At 38.7% G+C, this 20859-nt stretch overlaps 1 protein-coding gene across 2 annotated transcripts in view; it reads left to right on the plus strand.

Annotated features, from left to right (window-relative positions):
* The window catches only part of LOC145682979 (protein VAC14 homolog), an 86462-nt gene that overhangs the window by 3992 nt on the left and 61611 nt on the right, over positions 1 to 20859 (plus strand). For both annotated transcript variants that reach the window (XM_081754338.1, XM_081754335.1), the window contains exons 3-4: positions 12041 to 12271; positions 16789 to 17006. In XM_081754338.1, the coding sequence (XP_081610464.1) occupies positions 12041 to 12271; positions 16789 to 17006 (449 nt within the window). The remainder of the gene's footprint in view (positions 1 to 12040; positions 12272 to 16788; positions 17007 to 20859) is intronic.

A 20859-nucleotide genomic window follows, 5' to 3' on the forward strand; every position in this document is an offset into this window, starting at 1 on the left:
CGGCATGGCGCGTCCTCAGGTTGCGGATCGAGGAGAAGGCCTCTAGATATAGAGGTTAGCTGCGAATATACTGAATAAGCAGTCGCGGACAGCCGACTAGGAGTGGTCCTCCAGCTTGGGGGTTTGGGTAAGGCTAACACCCTCATCCTGTAAAAAAAGGTACTTGTTCAGAAACATTCACAAAAGCCTCGGACAAGGACTGATAACTTGGCACGACATCAGCAAAAGAAAATGGACATGAGATTTGGAACATGGAATATTAGAAGTCTTTATAGGGCAGGCGCGTTAAAATCTGTAACGAGTGAGTTAGAGAAATACAGGATGGACTTAGTAGGAGTTCAGGAAGTTAGGTGGGAAGGAAATGGATCTGAGAATTCCGGAAATTTTACGTTCTTTTACGGGGAAGGAAATAAAAATCACCAGTTAGAAACAGGGTTTTTCGTTCACAAACGAATATTACCAGCAATTAAACGGGTTGAATTTGTTACTGACAGACTTTCTTTTATTACTCTTAAGGGACGGTGGTGTGATATTATTGTTTTAAATGTACATGCTCCAACTGAAGATAAGGGTGACGATATAAAAGATAGTTTTTACGAAGAAGTGGAACGGATATTTGACCAACTCCCGCGATACCATATGAAGATTCTATTAGGGGATTTCAATGCGAAGGTAGGACGAGAGGATATTTTCAAACCGATTATAGGGAACGAAAGTTTGCATAAGGAAAGTAATGACAACGGTGTTAGTCTCGTGAACTTTGCAACATCCAAAAACCTAATCGTGAAGAGTACAAAATTCCTACATCGCGACGTTCATAAATACACTTGGACATCACCAGACGGAAAAACACATAATCAAATTGATCACGTTTTAGTAGATAGAAGAAGACAATCTAGCATAATTGACGTCCGGTCGTTTAGAGGGGCTGATTGTGACACTGATCACTACCTGGTAGTAGCGATAATACGGGAGAGATTATCGTTGAATAAAGGTAATATTCAATGTCCGAAAACGGAGAGATTTAATTTAAAGAAATTAGAAGAGAGCCAGGGAAGAGAGAAATACCAGATTGAAGTCTCGAATAGATTCTCGGTCTTAGAAGACTCGGAGTGCACTAGTGTTGAGGATACTTGGATTGAAATTAGAAATAGCATTAAAAGTTCAGCAATAGAAAAATTGGGACACGCGGAAATACGTAGGAACAAACCATGGTTCGACCAAGAATGCATTAAACTAGCAGAGAAGAGAAAACAGGCAAAATTACGATGGCTACAAAATCCGAATGAAATAACTACACAAAATTTCGCAGATATCAGGCGGGAAACTTCCAAAACTTTTAGAACAAAGAAACGGGATTTTTTGAAAGCTAAAATTAAGGAACTTGAAGATAATAGTAAAAATAAAAATATTCGGGACATGTATAAGGGAATCAACGATTTTAAGAAAGGCTATCAACCTCGTGCTTATATATTAAAGAAATCTGACGGAACAGTTCTCACTGATACGGATAGCATCTTAAATAGATGGAAAGATTTCTTTGACGATTTGCTTAACACGCAGCCAAAAACTAATGTGCGTGGAGAAAAGGAGATACACACCGCAGAACCGTATATTCCAGAACCCAATCGAATAGAAGTGGAAGCCGCTATAAAGAAATTAAAGAAACACAAATCTCCGGGTGTAGATGAAATTCCGGCTGAGTTAATTTTAGCTGGAGGCGAAAAATTGTGGAACAAGATACACAAACTCATTCTCCTTATCTGGAACAAGGAAGAATTGCCACAAGAGTGGAAAGAGTCAATCATTGTTCCAATTCACAAGAAAGGCGACAAAACTGACTGTAATAATTATCGAGGCATTTCTCTTCTGTCAACATCCTATAAAATCCTTTCAAATATTCTGTTAGCAAGATTGACCCCATACGCGGATGAAATTATTGGAGATTATCAGTGCGGATTTAGACGAAATCGATCAACTATCGACCAAATATTTACCATTCGCCAAATACTCGAAAAGAAGTGGGAATACAATACCCCGGTACATCAACTATTTATTGATTTTAGAAAGGCTTACGACTCGGTTAGGAGAGAAACATTATACAACGTTCTTACAGAACTTGGAATACCGAGAAAGCTAATTAGATTAATTAAGATATGTTTAAGTGAATCCCAAAGTAAAGTCCGGGAAGGAAAATTTTTGTCCACGAGCTTTCACGTCCAAAATGGTCTGAAACAAGGAGATGCGTTGTCGCCATTATTATTTAACTTTGTGCTGGAATATGCCATAAGGAAAATCAAAGATAGCAACCAGGGCTTAGAGTTGAACGGCATTCACCAGGTTATGGCATATGCTGATGATGTAAATTTAATAGGGGAGGATAGGAGAACAGTAGAAATAAATGCAGAGATCTTATTAAACGCTTGCAGGGACATGGGTTTAGAAGTAAATGCAGAGAAAACTAAATACATGGAAGTACGTCGGGACCGTAATACGGCAAATTGTGGAGGCGTTAAAATATTAAATAATGCTTTTGATAAAGTGGATACTTTCAAATATTTAGGATCAATGTTAACAGACGAAAATCATATTCACGAAGAAATTAAATGTCGACTAAAAGCAGGGTATTCGTGTTACTACTCGGTTCAAAATCTCTTGTCGTCGCGAATTCTGTCGAGGAATTTGAAGCTTAAAATATATAAAACGATAATCATGCCTGTTGTTCTGTATGGTTGCGAAACATGGTCGCTTACTCTGAGAGAAGAACATAGACTGAAAGTATTTGAGAACAGGATCCTGAGACGAATATTCGGACCCAAGAGGAATGAGAATGGGGAATGGCGGAAACTTCATAACGAGGAACTACATAGTTTATACGGTTTACCCAACATTGTTAGGGTCGTCAAGTCTAGGAGGCTTAGGTGGGCAGGTCATGTAGCTAGAATGGAAGAAAGTAGAAACGCTTTCAAAGTCTTGACTGGTAGACCCATAGGAAAACGACCATTAGGAAGACCTAGGCGCAGATGGGAGGATAATATTAAGATGGATCTCGCAGAGATAGGAATACAAAGTAGTAACTGGATGCAATTAGCTAAGGATAGAAGTCAGTGGAGAGCTTTTGTGAACGCGGCACTGAACCTCCGGGTTCCATAGGCCATAGAGTTAGTTAGTTAGAGTTATGAACAATTCAAAAGCGGCAAAGAGTATGTTGAAAACGAGAAACGATCGAGACGTCCTTCGACGTCAAAAGCAGATGAAAGCATGTAAAAAGTGGCACAAATGATTCGTTCGAACAAGTAAATGACTATACGAGGACTTTCTGAAGAACTAAACATCTCGTACAGGTCCGTAAAAAGCATTTTAACCCTTTATTGGTCAGTGTTGCTCTCAAGCAACATCGCATTCTATTGCGTTATCCGCACGAATTATAACTTCATTGATCATTTAATTGGCATTATTGCTTTTATACAATATCCATATATACATGATTTGCGGGTCGCTTCTTTAGATACTTCTAATCTTCGTCAACAGGGAACAGTGAAATTTAGTATTGTAAAAGCTTTATCTCCTACGTACCGCGAAAGTTTTTTTTTTTTTTTTAAATTTTTTTAAATATTTTTTTTAAATTCGGTTTCTTGCTCTGTAAAAAAATATATTACTGAGAGTATTCTTATGATATTTTACCATAATAGGGCAATGCTGCTCAGTAGCTACCAGGGTTTGCCCAAATGGGCCCAGCCCAAAAAACCCACCGGGTTTTTTCGGGTTGGACCTACCTGAAAAAAAAACACTTGAAAACTACCTGGGTTTCTGAGCTTTTTGTTAGTATATTATTGGTACAAGTAAGGTGATCACATTGAAAATGATTTTTATCAGATTTTAGACTTTCCTTGGGCGAATTAGATGCTTTCACGTTAAGGTATACAACAGCATTCAACATTAAGACCTTTACAAAGTTCTGAATGCACTGAATGAATTAAAAAAAAAAAAAAAAAACATACCTTAGCTTGAGATAGTTATAGAACAAATTAATGTATGGATTATGCTTATAGCCTATTTGAAGTAAAATATGCAATTTTGTACTTTAGAAAATGCTTTCCGAGAATTGTGTGCTCGTCGACTCGGCGACACCGAGAGACGTTATCCCTCATACGTTTGACGGGTTTAAGGCCATAGATGCCAGTACTAATAGTAAATATGTAAATACATTAGTAAAATTATTAGTATTATTTCTTACCTCTGATGTAAAACACAAGTATTCTTCAGTAAAATTTGGTTTTCCAACAACAACAGTTTGGTTCAGTCATTTCGTGCTACTCTTCAAATAAACATTCTGTAGAATCAGCACCAGCAATAAGCGTAAAAATTCTTGTCAAATTTAAGAAGCTTAATGCTCGGAGTTCGAAGACTATGTAACGCTACTACTTCAGGTGCTAAATTTAAAGTTCCGTACTAGTGGAAGTGTCGATGTACAGTAAAGAAAGCTGCATTTTCGGGGAAAACCCATCGTGAAAGAAGTGCTCGGGAAATTCCTGAAATTGAACGCACAAAGCATCGGATCTGGAAGATGTTTAATTTCATTTAAGACATTTACTTTATAAAATATGAATCATCTCTTTGTTAATTGTTTTAAATTCATTTTCGGGAAAGAACCGTCTTGCTAGTGCTAGGGAAATTCCCGTAATTGAACGCGCAAAGTATCGGGAGTGAACTTCAACAATAAAGCCATTTATTTTACACTGGAAGGTGTTTATTTTATGTAAGAAATTTTGAAACATTTGTATCTTTGTTTTAAATCAATAGACCCCTTTTGGTATTCATATTTGGCGACCGTCTGTCAGGCTTCTGTATGACTTGATCTACATTTGTTCGTTTGTCTGCCGAGCTCCATGAAGCGGTTAGCGTACGCGTCTTCGCCGTGGGAGACCCGGGTTCGATTCCCGACGGGAGCTTATGTTCGGATTCCGCGTTAATCAGTAGGTCCCATCTCATATAGCCTCGCTGCTGAAAAGGACGTTAAACACAAAATCAACTCAACTCAACTCGTTTGTCTGCCTCTACTACACACACTACAGGGTACAACTTTCGGTCTTTTAAGTTAAAATTTTCAGAGTACAAGCACGAGACACACTAAATTTCTTCTATAGATTCTGGCGGCATACCAACGTAAAATTTCAAATGGCGGCCATATTTTCAAAACAGCGAACATACACGCTATAAAGCGCAATTTTCAGTCTTTTAAGTTGAAATTTTGACGGTGGAAGCACGAGATATGCTAAATTTTCTCTATAGATTTTCTGTGCGATCCAATGTAAAATTTCAAAATGGCGGCCATTTTTTAAAAAACAGCAGTGAGTAGAAAATTGTTGCAAGTTGTGACAATGATAATCTTGAAATATAAATCACATTTTAATACTTTTACCCCAAAGACATTGAAATATTTCGAAAAAACCGAAAAAAACAATTAAACCCGAAAATACCCGAAAAACCCATATGGTCCCGGGTGGGTTGGGCTTTTTCTAAAATCACCAGGTTTTTTCAAACCCTCGTAGCTACACATTGGACCTATTCTGTGGCAATGTTGCTTTGAAATAAATACCCTGTATTTTGTAACCAAAGTACAAAATACTTTAAAAATTACGAAATTATGATCAGGAAGACATGGTTCAAACATAAAAGCAAACTAAATAGATTCAATGAAGGTAATTATAAGACACTGCCTATGGAGAGTAATTATGAGACCGTTCACTGATCTTCATCCACTGTAGGTAAATACAAATTAAGAGCTATTTCCACTTTCTTTCTTAGTTATTTTCTTGTAACTCAGCGAAATATTTCTATATCTTTATGTAATAAACATAAAATAACGAAGATTTCTTTGTCATACAATTGGACTCCTTCATACCTCAACATCATATGCAGAAAGCTGACAACAACTGTCTCATAATTACGCTTTTGGTGGTCCCTCCAAAAGGATAATTGTGAGACAGCACAAATTTGTCATTTGCTCATCAACTTATGAGATGACAGGAAATTTCTTGGCAGCAAATTGTTACTCTATTGGCACTATACTGGTTCCTAGGTTATTTGCTTTCAAAACTAATGTAAGCTGAGTAACGTCGACAAGTTGTGAAATCTGTCTCATAATTACCCTCATTGACCCTATTTTAATGATAATGCTATCAAAGCTTCCCCATTAAAGGGTTAACCGCTGATTATATGGGCAAATCCCTTCCTCCTTCATCATGTAAACCCACTTTGCCACACATTGCTTTTAATCCGCGAGTTTTGGGCCGAAAAAAAAATATTCCTATTCTGTCTTCATTCGCTGTGCTCTCCAAATATTGCACCATGCGACTTCCGGCTCTTCCTAAAATTTAAGCCGTGCTTAAAGGGAAACGTTTTGACACCATCTTTAACATTGAGAGTTCCACGACAGAGCAGCTGAACGTTCTTCCAAAAGAAGCCTTCCAGAAATGCTTCCAGTCATGGATTCAACGTTGGGATAAATGTATTGCTAGTCAAGGACAATACTCTGAAGAAGATTAAATAAAATTCCATGTAAGTTTATTATTTTGTTTCTAATAAAATTATTCATCATACTTTTTGATCACACCTAAAAAAATAAATAAATACATTCCTTGGCTAAATGCACAGCGTACGCGCCTTTAGCGCGAGAGATTCGGGTTCGAATCTCGGTGGGAGCTCATGCGTTTCGAATCCCATGTTAAGTGCTAGGTTCACTTCTTCTATAGTCTTAGTACTGAAAAGGATACTAAACTCCAATCAGAGGAAAAGACAGGGCTTCAAAAGTTAAAGTCAGTTGCTAGGTTTTGAAGGTTTTAGAAGTTTTTCCCAGATAAAGCTTTTGACCGAGTAAACTGGGAGATAATAATGGAGTTCTGAAAGAAGTAGAGTCCGGATTTCCATGCACAAACCCATGCCGAGATATGCACGAAAAATATCAAAAATATGCATTAAAAATTTCACATATGCGCTGAAATATACACTAAGAAAATAAAATTTCAATTTCGTACAAAAATATCTTACCTTTTCTTCTGTAAACCCTCTGCGCTTATCAGTGAGAAACGTTTTGTGTAAATCAAAATGTTCCTTTCTACATCAGCAGAAATTTATCTGACGTATTTTCACAACACCGTGAGTTTCAAATGAAGTCTACGATAATTCGCCCAACAAGGAGAATGAATGGTGCAAAGCATTGTTATAGGATTCCAACTGTCTGATAATTTCAGGTATTTTCGAGAAGTGTTTGTGTTGCCACTTGTAGAGAAACAATTTTGTGACACATAAATAGCGGCTGCGTCATCGGGAGTTAGTGAGTCTACAACTGTTATCACTTGATTTAAGTTATTTGCATAGTACAATACAACTTATAGCCACGAGCCCCATTGGGTTAAAACTGTAACATTTTTCTCAACTTCGCGAAAGATACATACGCGCGATGGAGCTTTCAAAACTACTTTTTTTACGTTTGGTAGAAGCGCGTCTACTTCCGGTTATTGGCATCTGAGTGTTCCTACTACGCGATGAACACCGTGTGCAAGACAAATCAGGTAGACTAATTTAGGACATAACACTTTATTATATTATCCTATACAACATTTTATTCTACATCTGCGATTACAAAGTGATTCAGTTCACTTTAAATATAATATACTTTCTTGTCATATACTCTGAAATATCCTAGTGTGCAGCAATAAAATTCGGAAATATGCAGTATCCTGCAAAGTTTACGAAATATGGATGCACATCGAAAGTCACTCAAAATATGCACTTATATGTGCTGTCATAAAATGCGTCTCAAACGAATGTTAGAAGTCCCGCAAAGCATTGCTCTCAACAACGAAAACCTATATGTAGTAGACAGTATCGCAAAACAGACTGGGAGAATTATTGAGAGACTGCCCCCCTACCACAGCAATTTGAACCCGATAGAAACTGTGTGGGCGTTTGTTAAGAGTTTTGTAGCCAGAAATAATACCACGTTTAAGTTACGTGACGTTCGGCTGCTGCTTGAAACTGCCTTGACTCAAGTGACACCAGATATGTGGAAAAACAATATTCGTCATGTGCTGAAGGAAGAAGAGAAAATGTGGAATCTGGACGGACTTTCTGACACCTTGGTAGATCGCCTTGTAATTAACAACGAATCTGATGAATCTTCTGATGAAAACCTGCAAGTTACTGCGTTGAGCGATTCAGAAGAAACCTCAAATTAACGTTAGTAATTCATAATTATTTTATCGTTTATTTCTTGAAGTTGATAATAACATTTACTTAGCGCTATTACTTAATTTCATTCAGTAGCGTAGCCAGGAGGTGGTTCCGGACACCCCCTTCCCGAAATTTTAAAAGTTGTTAAAATTAAGCCAAAAATCGCGTTTTTCGCCCAAACATTTTCCGGGGGAGGAATCTCGGACACCCCTCACCCGAAATTACCTTCTAGCTATGCTTGCTTTATAACCGAGATATATCTTGCTTTTGAGATCAAGGAACGCATGGTAAAAGAACAGCTGACCGAAGCAGAAATCTCACCGTGAAGCACGTGCTTGACGCGGAGTGATACAAACTGTTTTGTTTATCTCAGGTGTGGTTCTTACGTTGAATACACTTTAGGGACATGAATTTTGCATATAAACCGGAATGTATTCATAAGACATATATATAAACCGAAAAGTAAAAGTTAGAAAGAAGAAGAAAGTGCAGGAGAGTGTTATTAGAATAGGAGTTCCGCAAGGATGTCATTTAATATTTAGAAGAGATAGTGACAAGGAGTGTACGCAAGGAAGGCGTTATTTCGGTAGAGTTAGAAGAAGTAGATGTTTAGACAGGATTACGTTTGCAGATAGCGTAGTCCATATCAATTCAGGCAGGGAATTCAGGACAAAGTAAGAAACTTTTGTTTTTGTTTGTTTTGTGTCCCCCGCCAAAAAAAAAAAAAAAAAAAAAAAAAATCCTGGCCCAAGATACAGACCGCAAAACCTGGCGCCCCGAGTGCGATTTTCGGCAAAACATTGAAATGGTGTATATGTGGAACAGTTCAAAATATTTTGTTGCTATTAGTTTTATTTGAAAGATAATAATTTACTGATTTAAATTATATCTACCTAGTATTATCTTTTTTTTTTTTTTTTTCAACTGTTGATCGGCACCATGCAATACTATATTCTCTGGAAAGGAAAACTTTCACTATTGAATGTAACATATTTTATACATAATGTTCATGCTTTGCTTTTTGTGGCTAATGTACGAAGTTAGAACTGGTGAAATTATAATATTTTAATTCTTGTGAATTTTCTTTACATAGAACCTTCTAAATCATGAAAGATCTGAAACAATGTGGAACCACCAAGATAATTCCAAAATATCTCAGAGTCTTCTGCGGGAATCTAGAACTATCCAGATAATTCTGAGGATTTAGCCTAGCATATAAAAGGGAGGACATATGACTTCACAGTTCAGTTGTCAACATGCAAACAAACAGAGCAGTTCAACAAATTTGTGGTTCAACACTACCAGTAAGCTTTTTTTGAGGATCCCGTTGATTGATTGTGTTGCTTAGTGTTTTGGAGAAAGAATTGAGTTTGCAATTGGGCCCACAGGAGAGTGAAATGTGCTGACTATTTGCATATCCATAAAAGAGTGATATATATAAGACTATCAAAAGAACAGAGTTTCTTCAGATAGGGAATAAGAATGTTCGTTTCAAGACTGTTTCAGAGTTGAAATGTTTCCAGTGATTACTTTCTGTGTTCTAAATGCTCTGGAAGTCAGCAATGACACTAACTGAACGAGAAGTCGTCTCCCATGGGTGAGTGATAAAAATTTTGTATCTGCAGAAGGTGAATTACATTCCCTGAATCAGTCGGTTGGTGTTAATCCTGGTAGTCCTGTTAAGAAACCATGATCAGTGAAGTCGAGCCGTAAGGCTATACTTCAAGAAAGAACAGCGAAATTACTTCAGTTGTGAGTGAGTACACCAATTCAAAACTTATCAATGTTCTCGAAGTAGAAATTCAATCTTCAAAAGAAAGTGAACCAAAAGAAACTTTTGCAGCTCGCCGAGAATTTATATTAAACACCAATTTAGCTGTTGAATCATGTAAAAAAGATGCAAGCTTAAACAATTATCCCAGTGTCCCATTCAAAGATACAAATTCAGTATTCCACATTGGAAGATAAAACATTTTATGCACTACGACCTAAATGGATGGTTCCACACTCACCTAGAGACGTCTGTTTATGAGTGTATTGCGTCAGTTTTGAACTTTGCGTGGTAACTTGAACGCGTGACATGTTCGTTGGACATGTAAAATTAGTAGTCTGTGATATAGAACGCCTCATGTAGCTGAAAACGTTTGCTAAGCTTGAACAAGCAAACCCAGATGCTGTATTTTTGATGAGTCGCGTGCGGAGAGAATTGGAGGAACCGAGTATTTAGGAGGCAGAAAGTTTACCAGTATCAATATGTTACCTTTATTAGTAATACGTTTCTTTTAGCTAATCGGGGGCGCTGTGGTTCAGTGGTAGAGCGTTCACCTCCGGTGCTTGGGGTCCCTGGTTCGATCCCAGCTCGCGCCGCGTGGACTTTGTGGTGGACAAAAATTCGCGCTCGTGGATTTTCTCGGGGTTCTCCCGTTTTCTCCCAATTTTCATTTCACTCATCGTCACCGGCATAACCGTGGGACGTAAAACTTAAAGATTTCATTTCTTTTAGCTAATCATTATCTTGTATTATGTTTTAGGGGGCTCACTGGTAAAGCGCTTACCTCTGCTACATGAGACTCGTGGTTCGATCCCCTGCCAAGTACGTTTGTTACAGACAACATGTACTCCTACATTCTCATTCAATCAATTCTTTGATTATCATTCGCTTGTTTTAATCATCGTCTCCCTTAGCATAATCGTGGAACTTGATCTGACAGATTTCATTGTTCAGTTCCATGAGGTAGAGACCTGCACGGGCCGAATTTTTCGGCCCGAGCCCAATCCAGCCCGAACGTACCTAGGCCCGGCTCAGCCCGGGCCCGAAATGTTTTGGAGATTTTCGGCCCGAGCCCGGCCCGGCCCGATAAGTTTTTCAAAATTCTTGGCCCAAGCCCGGCCCGGGCCCGATAAATTTTAAAAGTTTTTGGCCCGACCCCGGCCCGATAATTTTTTTAAAAAGTTAGCTCGAGCCCGAATCATTCTCAAAATTTAGTACTAAATTTGATCTAACCCTCAGAAACATTTTCTAAACTCTGGTTCACAACCTGACGCTTGCCTCCCGAATGGTATCATTACCTCCTAAAACTTTGCCTGTCACCGAGAGAACAAGAACTCCATTCCCTGTAACACAAATCTAACTTAATTGATTTTTAGCATAAAGTGAAGATGGCAATATTGTTTAGCGACAGGCAAAACATTCCCACCTCTTTATATTTTGAGTTCAGTGAAGGTCAAGGTCAGAGCTCAATTTACCGCATAATGCCTGCAATCCTCTATAGTGAAAGTGGAGCCGCTAAGCAACACAAACTGTAAATAGCTATTGCATTCTTTGTAACATTTTTCACGGAGACACTTCTTCAATGTTTGGCTTTATTCCAATTATCGTTTAACGAAAGTCAATAATTATTAAAGAATTGCAGTTGATCGGCCCCAGCCCGGCCCGACCTGAAGAGAAATCAGTGTCGGCCAGCCCAAGCTCGGTCCGTGCAAGTCTCTACCATGAGGCTCTAAGACGTATGGAAAGCAGATCACAGGACTAGATATTATTAAAGAATACAGAACAGGTAGCTGTTAGAGTTAGTGCACTAACTACTATAATATTATGAGTTTGTATATATTTTCACACCCCTGTTTGTTAAAAGATTAACATGTGAATAACAGCATAATGGATATTCTTAAGTCGTAGCCCCGAAGAAGAGTACCCGTGGAACGTAGGCCTACTGGAAATATGGGTAAAAATTATTTTAGAAAGGAACATTATCCAGGTAAGCTGTTGATATATATAAAAGATTTCATTTTATTATTATTTTAGGATACATCATTATACATCGAGGAGCTAGTCCATCCAATCCTCGCCTGTTTTTCGGACTCCGATTCTCGAGTGCGTTACTACGCGTGTGAAGCACTGTACAACGTTGTCAAAGTTGCCAGAGGAGCAGTGTTACCACATTTTGAAGCAATTTTCAATGCACTGAGCAATTTAGCAGCAGATCCTGACCAGAATGTGAAGAATGGTTCAGAACTTCTCGATCGACTAATGAAGGTAAGAATGGTTCTGTTCTGCAGGGAAGGTTAACGGGTAGGGATGAGAAAGCACTTCATTTCTTCTCAAAAGTCAGGGTGGATCGTGGAAGATTTTTTTTTTTCATACTAATATTGGATGTGTTAATATGTCACTCTTTCTAGATATTGTTCAAATAGTTCGTTGTGGGTGTTTCATGTGTGTTCTTCCTTGAGCATTTTCTATCAGTCCATTTTGAGTGACGAATTAAACCATATTGTTTCACCTTCGTTTGTATTGTTGTTGAAGTGAATTGATTTCGTTCACTTTTAATACATCTCCGATGCGCGCTAGATTCTTCAACTTATGGAAAGCTATAGGATACACGTTTAACATATGTTCTCACCTTGTGTTTTGAGTTACATGTTCATTTATTATTTATACATAGGTTGAATAAAATGTACTGGCAACACTGCCGGCACGCGCCAGTCTAGTGACGGAGAACCGCGAGGTGGCAGCACCGGAGAAGACAATCTCAGTTGAGGAACTTAGGTGAGTGGGAACGCTGTTGAGTCAGTCAGTCAACGAGAGCAGTGGCGTCAAATTGGTATCGCGAGTGGAAGAGCTCTAAACACAATGTTCACTAAACATGAACAGCGTTCGTGGATCAAAATTGAAGTGGCACGTGGTCGTAGTGCACAAGGATGTTTTCAGGGACTGCGGGAAGCCTGTGGTAATGCAGCGTTGCCATACCGCACCGTAGCTCGATGGGTTAAAGTGTTTCGTGAAGGCAGACAGAACGTGGAAGACCGCCAACGTTCTGGACGACCTCCAGTGGACAACATGACAATTCAGCTCCTTGCATCCTTGCTGGACGTGGATAGACGGTGGACTGCGCGTGAGTTATCGGCAGAGGTTGGGGTGTACCATAAAACTGTGCTTCACATTTTGAACGACATCCTGGGTTTTCGCAAAATTGCAGCACGTTGGGTTCCACATGTCATTACCGAGGTGCAGAAATGGTACCGATATGCACTGGCACAAGAATTGCTGGACCGCCACCAGAGGGAGGGGCAGGATCGTTACCATTGATGAAACCTGGGTTCGATCCTACGAACAATGTTTGAAGCGCCAATCCAACGAATGGAAGCATCTCGGTTCCCCTCGGCCAAAGACTGTGCGCCCTAGTCAGGGAGGAGTGAAGGTGATGTTGATAGTGGCGTATGATGTCCAAGGGGTTATCCTGCACCATGCTGTACCAGCAGGGCAGACTGAATGCGCCATATTACTGCACGTTCTTGCAACACCATCTGCGTCCCGCACTTCGGAGAAAGCGACCTGATCTTTTGGGACGGACCCCAATCATTTTGCACGACAATGCACGCTGTCACACAGCTACCGCCGTGACGGACCTTTTACGTGCCTAGAACTGGGAGATTCTGGAACATCCACCATATTCGCGGGATATGAGTCCGTGCGATTATGACCTGTTTTCCAAGATGAAGCAACCACTTCGCGGACAACGATACAACACAGACACGCCATCCTCAATGCCGTAGGGCGGTCGCTGCAAGACACAGCCAGAGAACAACGTGCTGACGGAGTACGGCGCCTTCCATACGTGTGGCAGAAGGTTGTGGACATGGGGGGGATTACATTGAACGAATATAGAACGTATTTTCCCTTCTAATACAGTCATTTTTAAATTATAACAATTGTGCCATTACTTTTTATCCATCCCTTGTATAAGGTCAGTGTTTTCTCCCACTTTCTTCAGTAACTGCCTGAAATTGTTAAACTGGGCCCATTGTTAGAAACTAACCTACAATTACGTAGCATTTAATTCTTGGAAATTTAACTTTAGTTTTAGTGAGGGCGATGACGTTATTGTGCCACAGGTTGACCAAAACTTTGTTTGTTAAAAGTAAACGGCACAGTTTTGATTTTCACCAATAAGTTCATTACACATGTTTTTATGATTTTGTTTCATTTCTAACATCTTTCAAGTAACTTAATTTTATCTTCCCAAAGCATTTGAATATTTAAAGAGTACTTTCCAAATATCGTTTGCAGTCTTCCCTGAAATAGGTTTTCTTTTTTAACCGAAGGAACTTTGTAATGATAGAAATAAATGGAAATCTTACGGTGCAGTGTTCGGTGAATACGACGGATGAGTCAGAATTTCCCATCCTTCTTATAATAGTTTTTGGTCAACAAATAAACATTCAATTTTATATAATCTTGATGGAAGATTTTGTGTTGAATGTTGACCAATTCCGTACGTTTACGATAATGTGTTAACTCTTCAATTTGTCTAATTACGAGCAGTACTACTTGTAATTAACTATTTTCCGAAAGGAGCTCATAGTAAAGGATAACTTTCCAAGCTCAAAATGGGTGAAAACAGGTCGTCGGTTGATTTATAGTGATTCATTTCCGTTGCCCCACTCATTGCTTATATTGTATATTGTTATAAAGTATCTAGTTTTTTATCGCCTGTCACAAGACATTCTGAAAGCGGAAATATTTTGATAAATTTAGTCCTTGGTTCGATCCCAGCTCGCGCCAAGTGAACTTTGTGGTGCACAAACACCGTGTGCGTGGGTTTTCTCGGGGTTCTTCTGTTTCCTCCCAGTTTCTTCATTCCACCATTTCTTTCATTTCTCATCATCACCGTTTCCTTTAGCGTAGCCAGCTTAGTCGTGGGACGTACAACTGAAAGATTTCATTTCATTTCATTTTGATACATGTAAGTAGAAAGTCGCTTCGATTTTTTTTTCTTTTGTGGAATCCAAACATTAAAGCGAATAAGAGAACCATGCTAGTACAAATTATTTTTAGTACTTGATTTTGAGCTTGTTTTCTCTCTCTATCGGGATGTAACGTGGAGTTCGCTCAATTAATATCTTGATTTAATTGTCATCAACTTCAGCTGTGGTGAATTGTGTAGGGCAGTGGAGAATACCCAGCACGAAACTCCGCAAACCATTTTTGATATATTGGATCAGTTACAGTATTTATTTATTTTATTTATTTATTTTTTATTTTTATTTATTTATTTTTATTTTTTTTTCATGCAGTGCACAAGTCTGTTATGCATTTAAGTTGCGTTTTTAACTTTCTTGAAATGATAAGGTATGATATGTATTGGCTCCACAAAACTGCAGAACTTCGGACAAGTTTCAATATTCACTCTGATGCGACAACTGTTATAATACAATTTAAGAATTGATTCTAATAAAGTTAAGGCAACTAAATCCTGCTAGTCATCTTACGGAGAACTGAAAAGCCAACCTAATGCTTTTCAACATTAGCTATAGAATATCTTCCATCGGAGAATATGACATCTAGTAGTAGTGGCTATTTGTGTGACAAGTCGCTTCCTATCTATTAGTAGTTTCTTTTCTTTTTTAACATTATTTTGCTTTCTCGTTTATTTTATTTTGATTGCTATAAATAAAAGGGGTGTTCAGCAACTATTGCTCCTTATATAAAAGGCATTCAAGAACTGGTCAAGTGACTTCTGGTGCAGCAGGGAGACCTGTGAACATAGATCAGGTACAGGACCGCTCGCAACAGTGTGCACACTTGTGTGTGGTTCACGACCTGATTATGACTGACAGATAACTTACTGTGCGGAGGTTAGCTGAGGTTGCTAGCTTGTCTCTTGGTTCAATACACAATATTTTACATCAACACTTGAAGGTCCACAAGGCATCAGCCCGATGGGTACCACGAATGTTAACTATTGATCAAAAGTGTGAACCAATCCATTGTTCAGAGGCAAATTTGGCCTTGTTTAAGAAACATTCGGGTAACTTTCTTGTTAGACCGTAGATGATACCTGAGTACAACATTACGATCCAGAGTCCAAGCAACAGAATATGCAGTGGTGGCACCATGATTTTCCGACCTTCATGAAATTCAAGACAATGCCATCAGCTGGCAAGCGTATGGCGACGATTTTTTTTTATAGTAAGGGTGTACTGTTCATGGATTATTTCTATGGCGAAAAGACAATTACATGTGACTATTACTCACAATTGACTCCAAAAATTAGGGAGGCAATCAAGGAGAAACGTAAAGAGATGCTACACAGGAAAGTGCTACTGCTGCAGGACAATGCTACTGCTCACAGAAGTCACCTTACCGTCGCCGCTATTTCTGAGGCCGGGTTTGAAGTACTTGAGCACCCTCCCCACTCTCTAGATCTTGCCCCAAGTGACTTTCACTTCTTCCCCAAGCTTAAGCAACACCTGCGAGGAACAAAGTTGGCCACCGATGAGCATGGTATGCAGGCTGACGAAGAATGGCTTCTAGCACAACTATTAACTTTTTTTGAAACTGGTATTCGCGCTTTGGATCATAAGTGAGAGTTCATTACTGTGAGAAGTTACTATGTGGAAAAATGACAGATCTTCTTTGTCAGGAACAATAATTGTTGAACACTCTTCGTACATATAAAACAATACTTTCACTGTTTTACTGGAGAAAAAAATGTGAAAATATTTTAAGACTAGTAGGAAAGTTATGTAAAAGTATTTTCTTTTGTGTTTCAGGACATTGTAACTGAGAGCGCCTCTTTTAACCTGGTGGCCTTCATGCCTATGCTTCGTGAAAGGATATTGACAAAGAACACGTTTGCACGGCAGTTCATCATCTCGTGGGTTTCTGTACTTGACGCTGTTCCTGATATAGATATGATTTTGTATTTGCCAGAGATTTTGGACGGTCTCTTCCACATACTGGAAGATCCCACAACGGAGATCAAAACAATGTAAGTTGAAACAGTGTTGTAAATTCAATAAAAGTTCTAACAAGAGTGATAATAACATGTAATGCGCAGAGCATGTTGTCATTGTGAATTAAGCTCACAGTATGTCGGAAAAGTAACGGAACTTTTTTTCTTCATAGATAAGCACTAGCTCCATCTATTGACGCAACATATCACCGGAAAGCTGGATATCTGCTCAACAAAACGAGACCACAATCATGAGAACCGATTAACGGTGTGTCAAGTTATAGCAAGAGAAGTGAGTGTATCTGGTGTCACCTCATCACAAAGACACGGTAGAGCAAAGATACTATATTAAATCTTTTTTCAAGCTAGGTAAAACATTTACACAAACATTGGAAATGATGAAACAAGTGAATGGTGATGAATGCTTTTCTCGTACACGTATGTTCGAGTGGTATACGTGATTCCGGGAGACGATCGTGAGTCCTTGGAAGACTACCCAAAACCAGGTAGACCGAAAAACAAAAATTGCCATGGGTTGATGGAACAAGTGCGTGAAATGATCACCCACGATGTGAATTCGACTGTGAGATGGGTGGCAGAGGAATTGAATACGACGAAAGACTTGATTCACAAAATTTTGACAAAAGATTTTAAGGAAACGAAAAGTTTGTGCTTGATTTGTTCCGCATACCTTAACTGATGACCAAAACCTTGCTCCCGTTGAACATTGCAAGGACCTGATTAAAATACCCAGACAGAACAGAACATTCCTGGAATCAGTTGTAACTGGTGATGAGACTTAGTGCTTCAAGTACGACCCGCAAACATCAAAGTGCTACGTGGAAGTTCCCAGATTCTCCGAAAGCGAAAAAATTGCGTTTTCAGAAGTCACGTGAGAAGACAATGTTGATTTATTTGACTTTACGATTCCAAAGGTATTATATTTTGGGAATTCGTTCCACAGGGTCAAACTGTTAATGGTGAACACTATCTGGGTGTTACGGAACGTTTGTGGAAGCGAATCGTTCGCGTAAGGCCCGAGTATCGAGCGCCAGGCAGTTGGTCTTTATTGCATGACAATGCTCACCATGTCACAGGACCGTCGCACTTCGTGACTTCTTGGCTTAAAAACAAATCTGTGTGCTTTCACACCCTCCGTATTTGCCTGATTGATCGCCGTGTGATTATTTCCTATTCCCAAAATTAAAATTGGCCATGAAAGGAACATGTTATGAACACGTCCAGTCTGCCGTGACGAGGGTCATTGAGGCGATTCCGAAAAAGGACATTAAAAACTCTATGCTAGCATTGGGTGAACGTGTCCAGCAGTGTATTGATGCGGGATGTATTCTGAATAAAAAGAACTATAGTTGGTCAAATATCTAATTCGTTTTGTTTAATTGTAAAAGTTCCGTTAATTTTTCCGACATACTGGGTATAAGAGGATTCAAAGAGTGAAAAAAATGCAGAACTTAGTTGTCAGAAGTTTGCAAATTAATTGTAGTAATTAACATGTACTTCATGGGTGAATTGGTAGTTCACTGTATCTTTAATCTTACATAATTTGACAAGTGAGTTTCATTTCATGATGTGATACTACAGTAGACTTTTAAACCATGTGAATTTAATACTCAAACTCCAAGTAGTACATCTGTAACTACTCGTTGCAATAGAGGAGAAAGATCAAAAATAGATTCTGTTCCTCGAACGCTGATTTCACATCAAAAAAACATTATTCGCTATATCTTACTGTATTTGCTCTGTGGGGCCGAGGTGGCTCAATGGTAGAGCGTTCACCTCTGGTGCTTGGGGTCCCGGGTTCGATCCCAGTCCCCGCCAAATGAACTTTGTGGTGGACAAACACCGTGTTCTCTCGGGGTTCTCCCGTTTCCTTCCACTTTCTTCATTCCACCATTTTCATTCATTACTCATCATCACCGTCTCCTTTAGCCTAACCGGCATAATCGTGGGACGTAAAACTCAAAGATTTTTTTTTTTATTTTTATTTATTTATTTATTTTTTTTTTTATTTGCTCTGTGGGGATTAACATTAAAACTGGAAGTAATAATTGAGATCATTAACCAGTTCAAATCAAAACCAGCACCTGCAATAGATTAAATAATAGTAAATCTATTAAAGAAAATGGAACAACATAATCTCAAACCAGTGCAATACATATGTAACCTAAGTATAGAAACGGAAACGTTCCCGGATGAGTACAAGATTTCAGTTATAAAACCTATGTACAAAAAGGGGTCAAAAACATGTAAATAACTATAAACAATTCTATTACTCGCTAATTGTGCCAAATTGTTAGAAAAATGTGTAAAAAAAAAAATAGAATAGTTGCGTTTACGGAAAAAAAATAATGTTTTTACAACGAATCAGTATGGTTTCCGAAGTGGTAGAAATATATCAGATGCTATACACATATTAACAGAATTTATTAATAAAAAACGGATAATAACAAAAAGGTAATTACAGTATTTATAGACTTAGCTAAACCATTGATACAATATCGCACAAAATTTTGCTATACAAGCTTGAGAAACGTGGCATACGAGGAATAGCGTTATCTTAGTTTGGTAGCTATTTAACAGAGAACATACTGTCCAAATTGGAAATTTTCAAATGTAGAACTGTACAGGGTGGCGTGCCACAAGGGACAGTCTTAGGGACAATCGTATTTTTATTGTAACCTAGAACGAAATTGCCATGTACAGTCTTTCGCTGATGGTACTTCCCTTACTGTTGCTGGCAAGACATAGGGTGAAACATTCTTGGAAAGCCAAATTGGAAGTGAGAAATGGCTCAATAATAATCTTAGTAGAAAGTGCTGTTAAAACTAGATATTTGACATTCCTATCTACTTATGCTGGTCAGTCAACAAGTAAATGACTAAAATTGCATAATTATGAAAGTACTATAAGGCATCAATATAAAAACTTGAAGCCATAAAATATTTGGGAATGGTAAACATTTAAAGTGGAATTACCATATTCAGTATCTTACTAAAATTTTAAGAAATCCGTCATACAAATTTGTCCAACTGAGAGATGTTAATTTGTACATATTGGTATAGTGTACCATGTTCTTATACAGAACGTATTAAATTATGGGATATTAAGTGAGGGTGAACGTGACGGGGTAACATGGCCATAGATGCCGAAAGCTCAGAAATTTAATTTCTAATCCTAATTCTTTCTTCCTTCCCTTTCCTCGAATAGTGTGATTGTCCAGAGTCGTCATCCCTCATACGTGACGGGGTAACATGGCCATAGATGCCGAAAGCTCAGAAATCTAATTTCTAATCCTAATCCTTTCTTCCTTCCCTTTCCTCGAATAGTGTAATTGTCCAGAGTCGTCATCCCTCATACGTGACGGGGTAACATGGCCATAGATGCCGAAAGCTCAGAAATCTAATATCTAATCCTAATCCTTTCTTCCTTCCCTTTCCTCGAATAGTGTGATCGTCGAGAGACGTCATTCATCATACGTGACGGGGTAACATGGCCATAGATGCCGAAAGCTCAGAAATCTAATTTCTAATCCTAATCCTTTCTTCCTTCCCTTTCCTCGAATAGTGTGATCGTCGAGAGACGTCATTCCTCATACGTGACGGGGTAACATGGCCATAGATGCCGAAAGCTCAGAAATTTAATTTCTAATCCTAATCCTTTCTTCCTTCCCTTTCCTCGAATAGTGTGATTGTCCAGAGTCGTCATCCCTCATACGTGACGGGGTAACATGGCCATAGATGCCGAAAGCTCAGAAATCTAATTTCTAATCCTAATGCTTTCTTCCTTCCCTTTCCTCGAATAGTGTGATCGTCGAGAGACGTCATTCCTCATACGTGACGGGGTAACATGGCCATAGATGCCGAAAGCT

The sequence above is a fragment of the Thermobia domestica genome, chromosome 1 (genome assembly GCF_964235325.1).
Source record: "Thermobia domestica chromosome 1, izTheDome1.hap1.1, whole genome shotgun sequence".
NCBI classification, from domain to species: Eukaryota; Metazoa; Arthropoda; class Insecta; order Zygentoma; family Lepismatidae; genus Thermobia; species Thermobia domestica.